General features: G+C 40.3%; 1 protein-coding gene across 1 annotated transcript in view; it reads right to left on the bottom strand.

Annotated features, from left to right (window-relative positions):
* The window catches only part of nlrc5 (NLR family, CARD domain containing 5), a gene marked incomplete at its 5' end in the record, with an annotated part of 40,986 nt that extends 31,381 nt beyond the window's left edge, over positions 1–9,605 (bottom strand). The window contains 9 exons of the mRNA XM_080027198.1: positions 574–704; positions 1,107–1,260; positions 1,685–2,115; positions 2,478–2,786; positions 3,272–3,403; positions 5,124–5,278; positions 5,946–6,131; positions 7,263–7,346; positions 9,278–9,605. Of these exons, the coding sequence (XP_079883324.1) occupies positions 574–704; positions 1,107–1,260; positions 1,685–2,115; positions 2,478–2,786; positions 3,272–3,403; positions 5,124–5,278; positions 5,946–6,131; positions 7,263–7,346; positions 9,278–9,605 (1,910 nt within the window). The remainder of the gene's footprint in view (positions 1–573; positions 705–1,106; positions 1,261–1,684; positions 2,116–2,477; positions 2,787–3,271; positions 3,404–5,123; positions 5,279–5,945; positions 6,132–7,262; positions 7,347–9,277) is intronic.
* Positions 9,606–13,161: the final 3,556 nt, after the last annotated feature.

The following is a 13,161-nucleotide window of genomic DNA, read 5'->3' as shown; positions in this document are numbered from 1 at the left end:
CTCCCACATTGTTTAAGGAGAGGAGATCCAGCAGCACCTGCCGAACTGCTACCTGCGCCTGCCGCCATTGTCAACTCATGTGTCCACTCGACACAATGTAAATATACATGAATGAACAGCACTACACCCCCCCCCCTACACAGCCTACTCCTATAGCTCCACTGTAATAAGGAACAGCACGGAAGGTCATTATAACAGCAATAACCACACAATGACTCCCTTCTGCGACCATGCACATTTTCTAATTAATCTTTAATTAACTTTTTTCTATCTATCTATCTATCTATCTATCTATCTATCTATCTATCTATCTATCTATCTATCTATCTATCTATCTATCTATCTATCTATCTATCTATCTATCTATCTATCTATCTATCTATCTATCTATCTATCTCTCTATCTATCTACCCATGACTGGCACAGACATAATGATTAGAGGAAATGTACAATAATAGCGTAATACTGTTGTATAATGTAAAATAAAATATCAAGCACAGGACCAACAGAACAGAGGAGTATAACCATGTTCCTTTCCGGTTCCTTTTGGCTCCTCTGAATTTGGTTCCTTACCTCTTCTTGAGCTGCATGTCGCTAACATCCGGACTGGTCATGATTCTCAGTGCAGCCAAAAACTCCTGTACCGTCAGATGAACGAAGCTGTAGCACTTGATAAGCACGCCATCCTCTCGTCTGAGCTCCACCTGAAAGAAAAATATAAACTAGCGTATCATCTATTATGTCACAAACAACGAGACCAACATTCTCCAGCCTCACAGAGCCTTTGCTCATTGTAAACAGAGAGCAATTGTGAAATAATGAGAGAGTGTTGATTTGTAGCAGTCACGGTGAAGTTATGTAAAAATTGCTCAGAAGGAAATGACAGAAAAAAGTTGGTAAGCTTATTCAATGAGCCTGGTAGAGTGAAGACATGTGTGTTTTGCTATCAGATTACTTCGAACCACTTACAAAATAAAGTGATACCATCACCCAAGTATCATTATATTGCCATAGTACCTCCTTGAGCAAATAATATGGCCCTCAAGTTTCAGAAGATACCTAAACACCAACAGGCCATTCACACATACTGTACAACCATGGCTGACCTGGGAGAAGAGCCCTGTCCTGATTGAAAACTCCAAAACATCCTGAGGAATGTCCTGTGCCGTGAAGAGGATCTTGTTGCTCTCTAAGCCTTCCCAAGCCAGCTGACTCAGCGCACACAACTCAGAAGCAAACATACTCAGCATGGACTCAGCACTGCACAGAGAGACAAGAAATTATTATTATTTTGCATTTGATCATATTTCAACAAAGATCAAACTTGCTGCATTGAAACATTATATGATGGTGAAAACCGAATTGGAAACTGCAAATCAAGACATTTTGCCAGAGTTTTTTTTAAACAAGAAAACTACTTGGTAACATTTTCCTGTTTGTGCTATAGTGTTCATATCTAGCTGTGCCCTATTTTATACAATCTCTTTCAGCTTTTTTAAAGATTGTATCTCTCTAAGGCTTTTCGTGGGTCACTTCACTTCTCCCTGTGTGTGGTGTACTGAAATGGCTTCACCATTGAGGAATCTAGCTTTCCTTTGAATTTCCTCGTCAATCAAATGTATTCAAGACGTTATCTTGTGCGTGTTATCTCATGTCAGTGGTGTGAATTGTACTCAGCCTTCACCTCTGTGGGGGTTTTGGGGTCGTTGGCTTGTCATTTCCTCCTCTTGAATCGGGAACACGGCTCAGAAATGCCTCAATAACAGTGAGGTAGACCTGGGTAAGGGTTGACGGTATCTGGGGCAGTGTGGAAGCTAGATGTGCTCTAACATTTGTTACATCCATCATTATGTCGTCAGTACCTCTTCCTCCAAAATCTCCCCTTTGTGAATGGCATTCTTCAATTTCTCTCGCATTCTTCCCTGTCTCACTTCCTCTTTCCTGGGGTATCTGAGTGCCTTCCCAGTCCCTCCCTTTCAGCAGTAGATGCTCCAGACAGATGCAGCAGATGTTGCAGAGGGCAGGGAGGGATGACATGGCAAGGAGGTGTCGAGTGGAGAGAAGGAGATCCGCTGCCTGCACCCCAAGAGCTCTGTTTGCTGTGTGACCTTTGCGGTTGAGATGTAAATTTGTTTTAAGTCCATATATATTTTAGGTAGATGCACATAGATGTTTACACTCATTTTGAGTAAAGCGCACAGCTGAGGAGAGGTCAGCTGGAGTAATTAAAAACCCTTTTGTGGGAATGCAAGGTCAATTTCAAAAAGCACATGAGGAGATAGCATTGAGCATAGAGTTCAACCCAAATCAATTGTTTCCAAAATAGCTTTACAATTATCCACTATAAAACATGGCATGTCATGCAGTCAAATTAGCCTATCACCTGCACCCAAAGAAATTGCAGTCTATACAGTATATGAGTGTATATATACACACATATCACAATGTAAATATGCATACATGTTTTCACCTTTTACTCCAAAGAAGTTGTGCACATACTCCTTGATCTCATGGCAGTCCCACCCCAGCAGCTGTCCCACCTTATCTGACACGCCTTCCAAATCGATGATGCTGCGTACACGGCAGGTGACCACCACAGTACAGCCAGGAAGAAGCTGGCGATTCAACAACCCTGAGACCAGGTCCGCAACAGGTAGAGGCTTTTCTGGATCCAAAAGCCCTTGAAGCACCTTATGTCTGGTGAGTTTGCTGTGGAACTCATCATAGCCATCCAGCACCCAACAGCTTTGCTCTGGATTGGAAAGGAGGTACTCCACAATGGCTTCCTGCTCAGAACCCAGAATACAGGTATTTGATGAATGTTAGAATAACAAAGGCAATGTGTAAGGTTCACCTATTGAGCTCAAAGATATTCACTGGTGGCAAACATTTGTCCGTTACAATTACCTAAACACATTTAAGTAATACTGAACAATGCCTTTTTCATAAATATTTCCAGGAACTCCCAAGAAAAACCATTATTATTGATGTCACCATAACGTGTTTAATCACAACCTATTATTTGCTCGATGGTTATGAATGTATGTACTGTATATAAAAAAAAAAGAATGAAGTACTTTAATTTTTTTTCTTGGTTATACTTCAAATGTTCGACCCTACTCAACTGACTCTATGGTTCTTAATGGTTTATAAGATGTATATTTCATTTTGATTTAAAGTTAAACAAATCCCCTGGTGACCTGCCAGTCAACATGAACAGGCTGAAGTATTCTGCTGTTTGAAAAATGCTTCTTCTATATTTTTCTCGTACCTTTTGGTCTTGGCTCGAGATCGGAGGGAGGTAGTGTTGGCACAGCAGCTCAGACAGGGAGAGAGGGCGGGACAGCAAGTTAAGCTGTCGAAACTCTAGCAGAACAAACAGTACAGATGAAGGGATAGGGCCCTAGATGATGAACCCGCAGAGAGTGAGGGAGAGAAAAAAAAGAGACAAAATATGAGAATGCATCAAGCACAAAAGTAACATGTTGAATGGGAACCAATTTTGCACATCAGTCTGTTTTCAGGTATGTGAGAAAAAATCTCACTCCTCATCTCTGCCCACGGCTAGCGCGTGTGTGTGTGTGTGTGTGTGTGTGTGTGTGTGTGTGTGTGTGTGTGTGTGTGTGTGTGTGTGTGTGTGTGTGTGTGTGAGTGTGTGTGCGCACGCACACACACACTGGATAAACAATACTGGCATCCGCTAATCGGAAAATCAATCAATAACGCTCTGTTACCCATGACGCCACTAGACAGCAGGGCCGCCCATAAGGGGTAGAAAGTGGGAAAGCTTTCTAGGGCCCAGCCACCAGAGAGAAAAAAAAATAAAAATAAAAATGCAGATGAACTAACTTAGCCAACCTTTATTATGAACGCTATATTCGCAAGAGAACTTTCTATAATAAAAGAAAACATTTTATTCATTGTTACTTGGGTAAAATATATCACATTTTATATTGAAAAACTAAAAGTATCATGGATCGTTTTTCCCCCCTCAAAACTGTTGCATGCAGCAGGTCAACCAAACAAGCGTTAGCTATGTATTGATGGTGAGCAAGCTAACCTAGCAAGCTCAGTGATGCCAGGACCTGGACACAAATCAGGGTACCAGAAAAGAAAGGAAAAAAAGAGGGAACTTTCAAGGGCTTTAGACCCCCGGAAAATTCCTTAATATATCAGTATTTCTGCCAGCAGAAGTGGATTTTCAATTCGGAGATACTGTGATATTTCATCAAGTTTTGAGGTGTCTTTGTGAGGGTGTTCTGCAAATGATTCTGTATATTTTATCTATTATTTTCTAAGAAAATTACATATTTAGCCTTTAAACGAAGGTGGCAGATGGTTGTTATACTGATGCGGAAAGCTTCTGGTAGCAGTGCTATCATGGTAGACCCCCCCTACAGCATTGGTGGGTCTAAAAGCTTACATTACAGTAAATGTGCCAAAAAGCAGGTACAGAGATCTTGCAAGGGCAAAAAATGTCCGCTCGCGCGCTACACGCGCTCTCGCATCGTCTGTATCTCTGCCCACTATTCTTTCAGTAGCCCACCCTAACCTAACTGGCTAGAACCGGCCCTGTGTACAGGTATGTGTTTATTTAGGAATAAGCGCATCATTGATACAAGTTCAGTATGAGTAAAGGGGGCCCAATGACTGGACCTTTTCAGGGGCCCAGTCATTTGTCTGGGCAGGCCTGCTAGACAGCAGACAGTTTGGTCGGGAATTCAGACGTGTTATGCCAGCAACAGCTAATGTAGCCTTGAGTCTCTACCCCTCAAGTGGAAAATGATAAGCAGGCTACAGAGGCCTGAAAAGGTCTTGGCTGTACAGACCCAGATTATTATTATTTTTTAAATGTATCATCTTCATAGAGTCATTATTTTGAGTAGGTTAGAATATCCCTCTATTGTTTCACAGTTTCTTCTCGCCTTTTCTTATTTTATAACAAGCATAAACACATATTTAATGAGCCCTAACACCAATCCCACACACTAGCACACAGCATCCACTTTTGTTAATAAAGCACAACACAAACCCTATCAAAAACAAGCAATACAGTCCTACCTGGTCCTCACCAACAACTATAATGCAAACTATTGAATGATGAGAAAATGTAAACAACGTACCAGTCCATGAGCCCACTGCTGTCCTAAACAAGTCATCAGCAGAGTTTTCCCTGATCCAGCCGGGCCAAGGAGAACTGTCACCTTTCCTGCACATCCTTGGAGGAAGATCTCTAATGTCACTCTGGAGTCCATAGCCACATAATCCCCATCAAGCTCTGACAGTAAAAAAGTGTACAGCACACATTAAAGGTGAGGTCAGCGATTTTGGAGAATGCTTGTTTAGTTGTCAAGAACCTGTCTGTACTGTGTGTGTGCAGAAATAATATGTGGTCCTAATATACAGCCTAGGTATGTAAGCAAAGGGTATGTAAAAAAAGGGGACCCACCGATCTAGCAACATGCCTTTTAACAGAACCTGTGTATCAACACTGGATTTCATTTTTCACAGCGCACACAGTATGGACAGGGAACGGATCAAAGGGAGATTTTCACTGATTTTGACAAAAAGTGATTTGGACAACAACAAGCATTACCCAGAATTGCTTTTATGTAATGTCCAAGCTGGATCATAGATGCATTGTTTCCAGGTTTAGTGTATTATCACCTGTGTGAATGTGTATGATTGCTGTATGTTTGAGGTGGTGGTCGGAGGGGCCGTTGGCGCTGAATGGCAGCCACGCTTCCGTCAGTCTGCCCCAGGGCAGCTGTGGCTACTCTCGTAGTTTACCACCACCGGTATGACTGTGAACCAATTGAACCAGGAAATGTAAAGCGTCTTTGAGTGCCTAGGCAATAAAGCGCTATATAAAACCTATCAATTATTATTTATCAGTCTTTCTTTTTTCTGAATTTGGTGTACTAAGAAGAGGAAGTCTTACTAACCTGGTGTTCTGCTTCCTCTGTCTGATGGTCCAGGGGTTTGATCAGGTCTGTCCCGGCCTCGGTTCGCGGTTCTTAGACTGACCCAAACATTCTCCAGTAGGACCTCCCTTACCAGGCTCTCACTGAGTCGCTCCCACCTCTTCTCCAGTAAACTCCTCACTGCATCTATGTAGTGCTCCCAGTGATCTGTGGGTGAAATACATAATAGAAAAAACTGCATACAGGAGGCTGTATCTGTGGCATAACATAATTTGTCTTGGTCAGATGCAAAGATTCAACGCACAAGTTTTTAGCATGCCTCTTCCAACAAGGCCATGTGGTCTTTTTGCACTTAGTCAACTACATATCCATGTCTAATTAACACACACACACACACACACTGAAAATTATTTTAAAATACTGAATTTAAATTTGAATTAATTTTAAACAAAAGTTCCAGCAAAAGAAACATGATTATTTAATTTGCATCTAACACATAGTACATTCAATTTAGTACACTTGTTTGGGTTGAGCCTTAAACATGAGCGCGGTGTTACACCCGGTAATGTTACACTCGTAGAAACATATCAAAGATGGCTACTTTAATCCCACAGTTAATACATCACTCACTGATGTATGACCACTGTGAAATGAAAACCTCTTTTGGCTTTTACTATCTGTTACTTTACACAGTGTTCAAACTCAGTAAGGAATGTTATGGCTACATCTTACTCTCACTGTGGCAATAAGAACTTATTGTATGAGAACAGGACAGTAGAGTTTTCAGATGGAATACTGTCATTTTAATGATAGTTCCTCACCGAGAGCATTCACCAAAAATGTTTTTACCCCACTTTCATGTAATGTACGAAATGTGAGATGTAGAGGCTGCCAGCCCCACCGCCTAGGCCCTAGACTTTACAATGTTCTGTCAAACTCTGAAACAACTGTTCTTCTTGGCTTTATACATTTTTTTTACATTGTTTTATGTTAAAGTTTTTAAAAGTTAAAAATAAATTTAAAAAAAACTATTGCCATGTAAGATTTATGACAAGTCATGTTATCAGTTTTACAGCTACATTAATAAGGTATGCTTTCTTTGGGGAAAATGTTTTTTTTTGGCAGCTGTTGGAGACTTTTTTGTGGTCAGTTGGAAAAATTGGCAGCAAGGCTGACTTTGCCACACTGTATCAAATTACAGCCATAGACTTTAACCAGTGAATGGCCATTTGCCACGTGGTTAGATTGTGCAGGCGAATCTAGCTTCAGTATTACAAAGTTAAAGTGCATGCGCATGTGCGTTTGTGTAGGTAATGTATGTGTGTGTGTTTGTTCTACCAATCCGTGGGCGTTTGTTGAGCTGCTGCATTGATGGGGGTAGCGGCGTCTTTTCAACCTTTACACTGGAACTGGCACAAGCATCTACCATGCAGAAAAAAACACAAACTAAATATACAGTAGGCCTACATAAAGAATACTGGAAAATGTCAGAAAACAAGTCTACTGCTATCAAGTGCACTGCAGGAATTTCACAAATGCTGCTTGGTTACTATTCGGCCTTAGCTTTTACTTTCTAAATCATTTGGAGATTCTGGGGATTCCCAAAGTGAAACAAAAGACCAAAGTCACAAGATTTACTGAGTACATCTGATCGTTTCTGTACAAACTGATGCCTCTCCCGTCAGCTGACTTTCATTTTCACTTTTCCACTTCAGTCTGTCAATCATGTTATATCTGCTAAGACAAATTATAATAATAATAATAATAATAATAATAATAATAATAATAATAATAATAATAATAATAATAATAATAATAATAATAATAATAATAATGTTGTATTAATTCAACATATTATAACTCATGCATGCCAGTGCGGCCAGGTACAAAGTCATTTTATATGTCCTCTTAACATTTGCACATACACTCTCATACACCCTCTCACTCACACTCACACACACACACACACACACACACACACACACACACACACACACACACACACACACACACACACACACACACACACACACACACACACAGTGTCATAAACTTATGTTTCTCAAAGACACTGGTTCTGCAGCTGTATGTCCTCTACTGAACAAATTGATCTGTTTTACTAGAAGGCTATGCGCCTTAATTATAATTCAGTGCAGTGAACTGAAGAATATTTAGAGCATCTACATTTACAAACAAGTTAATTAAAAATAAAAACATTATGGTCGTCAAAAACATTGAATGGTTATAATTGACAGTGATTCAACAAAAGTTAAACATGAACAAATATATTTTAGTTCTTCAAAATGAAAAACAAATTGAGACTTTTTACTGACAAACCAACTAAGTACATCCACTAGCATTTAATAGAAATGATCATTTCATTTATCATATTGACATTGACAGTGAGAATATGAACCACGAACTGACTCTGACAGTAGTAAAACCAGCATATGCTGTGTGTAATAAAGCACTCCACCATTTACAGTTTAGTACTGTGTCGAAGGCAATGTTAAAACAGAGCACACTAACTCTGAAAGACATTAAACAGTAAAATTCTGCTTAGAGAAACAGCACCCAAATACCTTATTTAACTAAAATAAGCTAAAAAGATGCTGCAAAAGTAAACTAAAAACGCTTATTTGTTGTGTTCAAATTGGTCACATTGAATATTCTGACTGGGCTCTTTTTGATTCTATTGTGGTGCCTTGATTAGGGCAGCCCAAATGACTTCATACAGAAAACTCCTGCAGAAACACACCACAGTTAGTGCTGCAACAGACGGTGCTTTCCATAAGTTATCACAGGCACACACAGACTAAAACTCGTAAAGTCATATACAGCCACAGTTTAGACCTTGTCCAATTTTTTTTAAATTACCCTTAAGTTTAGTATTAGTTTGATAGTTTATCATTTTGTGGACAGTCCCCTTTAATTAACTGTACAGCAAAAGTGGCTACATGGTTAATATCCAGCTGTAGTCCCCGGCCAGTTATTAATACCCTAAAATACATTGGTTAAAAAATAAATAGATTACATTACATTTATAATTACAGCAAGCCTATGCACAATGGAGAAATACAAGCATATCGCCAAAACAAGCAAGTAGCACAGATGATGAAAAGTCATCAGTGTATGCAATAAAAACAACATTATGTGTGTATGAAACTAAACACTAATAACTTGTTGAAATGACAATTTTTGCTGTGTTTTACAGCACCTGACTACTGTGAGTGAGTTTGGACTGTTGGGGATAAGGATGCTGTCACAAAACAAACTGCAAAACCCTCAATATGAGCTTTCAAGCCAAGGACCAGCATCACTTGTGAGAATTTATAACATCGTTGTGTACTCACTGTTTGCATATCCAGCCACTGACAGGAGCCTCGACTCCAGGCGCATCGGGATGTTCTCACACAAAAGACACACCCTTTCAAGGAAGCAGCGGCAATCTGCAGCATTGGCCTCCTTGAAATACTCCAACAAGTCTTGGATGTGTTCGGTTCCCGTTGCTGCACAAGTGGCCAGACGGTTGTGGTTCCACCCAGCACCACTGGGAACCATTTGGCATAGCTTCATTATGACAGTGGGCGACTGATTTCTCAGGATGTGGAACAGTTCTGAGGATTCCTGAGCCAAGATGGAGTTCACGTTCTCTTCGTCAGGGTCAACCTCCTCATCCATGGTCAGACTCCATCGGCTGGTAGGCAATCATGAACACAAGCTCACATGTAAAAGTCTGCACAAAGACTCACAACTTCAGCTGATGAACTTGAAGCATCTGCAACAGAAATCATACCTTACACAGTTTATACCATTAACTAAGCATTAACTAACAGTTAATCACTATACCCTTTTTTCAAGGTGTTACCGCAAACCCCTTTCCACACTCACATCTCAGAGGGCTAATGACCACTCAAGTCATCATCTTACACACACAAAAAAGTTACATTTTGTGAATGCAGGGGAGTGGACAAGTCAATTCCATGTGCAGGAGCTAGATTTATCTTATCATTCAAAGATGCCAATATCTTACCACGCTGCAGTTGGCTGAAGTTCTGATTTGGCAGTTAAGGGGAAACCTTAGGGGAAACTTAATATACAGTTTTGATCAACTGAAACTCCATGTGATTGCTCCTTTTAAGCCCCTATTTATCCACTTTATTTGGACTAGATTATTCCAGAGTCTCTAAACCTAGAAAAAAAAACAGTGAAATCAATTTTTTGCATTTTCACAAAGATCCAGTTAAGTATCTGATACTGTGTTATAAATAATTTTAAGACTCTCTGAGATAATATAATTACAAATATGTGGTCATATATCGACTTAAAAGGTGCAAATAAAAAGGAGGATAAGACTGAGATCCGTTAGCTGAACTTCCCTTTACTTTCCCCAGAATTTTCATATCAAATGCTGGGAATCAGAAGCTAAATTCAGCTTCATCAACTTCTTGAAGGAACCTATATTTCACACACAGTACATGGATTGAAATCCTATAGTGCCTGTAAGGTCCCCCTGCTCAAGAAGGGACATGTACAGAACCGTCTGAAGTTTGCCAATGAACACCTGAACGACTCAGAGAATGCTTGGGAGAAGGTGATGTGGTCAAATTAGAACAAAATCAAGTTATTTAGTATCATAGTGCCTCGCCATGCTTGGAGGAAGAGGAATTCTGACTATAACCCCAAGAACACCATCCCCAAAGATAAACACGGACGTTGAAGCATTATGCTTTGAGGGTGTTTCTCTTCTAAGGGGACAGGTGGACTTCACTGCATCGAGGGAACTATGGATGGGGCCATGTACCATGAAATACTGTGTGAGGTCGCGGATGGGTCTTCCAGCACGTCAATGACCCTAAAAATACAGCAAAGGCAACAAAGGAGTGGCTCAAGAAGAAGCACATTAAGGTCATGGAGTGGCATAGCCATTCTCCGGACCTTAATCCAATAGATCTGTGGAGGGAACTGAAGCTCAAGCTACAGCCTCGAAACCTTAAAGAATACTGGAGAGGATCTGCAAAGAGGAGTGGTCCAAATATCCTCCTGAGATGTGTGCAAACCTGGTCATATACAAGACACGTCTGACCTCTGTACTTGCCAACAAGGGTTTCTCCACCAAGTACTAAGCAATGTTTTGATAGGGGATCAAATACTTATTTCACTCAATGAAATTAAAAATAATTTCTATCTTTTTTTATATGTTTTTCTGGATTTTCTTTTTGATATTCTGTCTATCACTGTTAAAATAAACCTAGCATTAAAATGATAGACCGTTAATTTAATTGTAAGTGAGCAAACTTACAAAATCAGTGAGGGATCAAATACTTATTTCCTCCACTGTACGTAAGCCTATCTCCCATATGCTAGAACGGTGAGGGCTTGTGCGCAAAATGTTTTAAAGCAGGTTTTGCATGTCATTGGCTCGTGCGCACGTCTTGTGGCCTTCACTTGTTTTAGGTTTATTATGCCTTCAATGGAAAATAAAATGCACACTGGCAAATAGGGTGCTCTTCTTCTCTTCATATCATCCAGCATGTCCTAAAACAACTGAGGTTATTTAAGGTAACGAGCATCGCTTTGTGATGAGTCTGTTAGTTCTACACGCCGACTGGAGGCTGCACTAAGCGCTGCAGTTTCTATGCGTAAAACAATTAGGCTCTCAAACTGAAAATATATAAAATACGCACTTACCAACAACTTTTGTCGTAGACTGCACGTCTGCAGCCATGAAGTCTATTATTTTAAAACGAAACCGAAGGAGAGAGTTGGGTATGGGTATGGGCGAGAGTTTTGGTTTCGTTTTTGTGCAGATACTCCTGGAGACAGACAGCTACCGCGGGTGCATTGGCAGCACATATGTTTAATCAACTGTCTTTCATTGAAACAATGTGGGATTGGGGCGGGAGGTAACTTGTCTTCAGAAAAGTGTGTTCAGATCACACATGATGAGCCCAGCTAACAGGACGAGACAGATGTCCTCTGATCACATGAAACAAGCGCACAGAGCACATTGCAAAGCATCTTGACCATATATTCCATTATGACTCCCCCTACATGTAAGATATAGGTGAAACTCGAAAAATTAGAATATCGTGCAAAAGTTAATTTATTTCAGTAGCCTAATTCAACCTAAATGGTGAAACTAATATATTATATAGACTCATTACATTCAAAGTGAGATATTTCAAGCCTTTATTTGTTATAATTGTGATTATTATGGCTTACAGCTTATGAAAACCCCAAATTTAAAATCTCAGAAAATTAGAATATTACATAAAATCAATAAAAAAATGATTTTAAATACAGAAATGTCGGCCCTCTAGAAAGTATAATCATGCATATGTACTAAGTACTTGGTTTGGGCCCCTTTTGCACAAATGATTGCCTAAATGCGGTGTGGCATGGATGCTATCAGTCTGTGGCACTGCTGAGGTGTTATGGAAGCCCAGGTTGCTTTGATAGTGGCCTTCAGCTCGTCTGTATTGTTGGGTCTGGTGTGTATCATCTTCCTCTTGACAATAGTCCATAGTTTCTCTATTGGGTTCAGGTCAGGAGAGTTGTCTGGCCAATCAACACAGTAATACCATGGTCAGTCAACCAGTTACTTGTGGTTTTGGCACTGTGGACAGGTGTCAAGTCTTGCTGGAAAAAGTAATTCAGCATCTCCATAAAGCTTGTCAACAGACAGAAGCATGAAGTGCTCTAAAATCTCCTGGTAGACAGCTGTGGTGACTTTGGACTTGATAACACAGTGGACCAACACCATCAGATGACATGGTGCCTCAAATCATCACTGACTGTTGAAACTTGACACTGGTCTTCAAGCCCCTTGGATTTTGTGCCCCTCCACTCTTCCTCTAGACTGTGGAACCTTGATTTCCAAATGAAATGCAACATTTAATTTGGATCAGTGATGATTTGAGGTATCATGTCATCTGCTGCTGTTGGTCCACTGTGTTATCAAGTCCAAAGTCACCACAGCCATCTACCAGAAGATTTTAGAGCACTTCATGCTTCTGTCTGTTGACAAGCTTTATGGAGATGACAATTTCCATTTCCTGCTAGACTTGGCACCTGCCCACGATACCATAAACCACTGGTAACTGGTTGACTGACCATGGTATTACTCTGCATGAATGGCCAGACAACTCTCCTGACCTGAACTCCATAGAGAAACTATGGACTATTGTCAAGAGGAAGATGATACACACCAGACCCAACAATACAGACGAGCTGA

The sequence above is a fragment of the Ammodytes marinus genome (genome assembly GCF_949987685.1).
Source record: "Ammodytes marinus genome assembly, chromosome: 5".
Classification (NCBI taxonomy): domain Eukaryota; kingdom Metazoa; phylum Chordata; class Actinopteri; order Uranoscopiformes; family Ammodytidae; genus Ammodytes; species Ammodytes marinus.
This window is presented reverse-complemented; position numbering and strand designations above follow the sequence as displayed.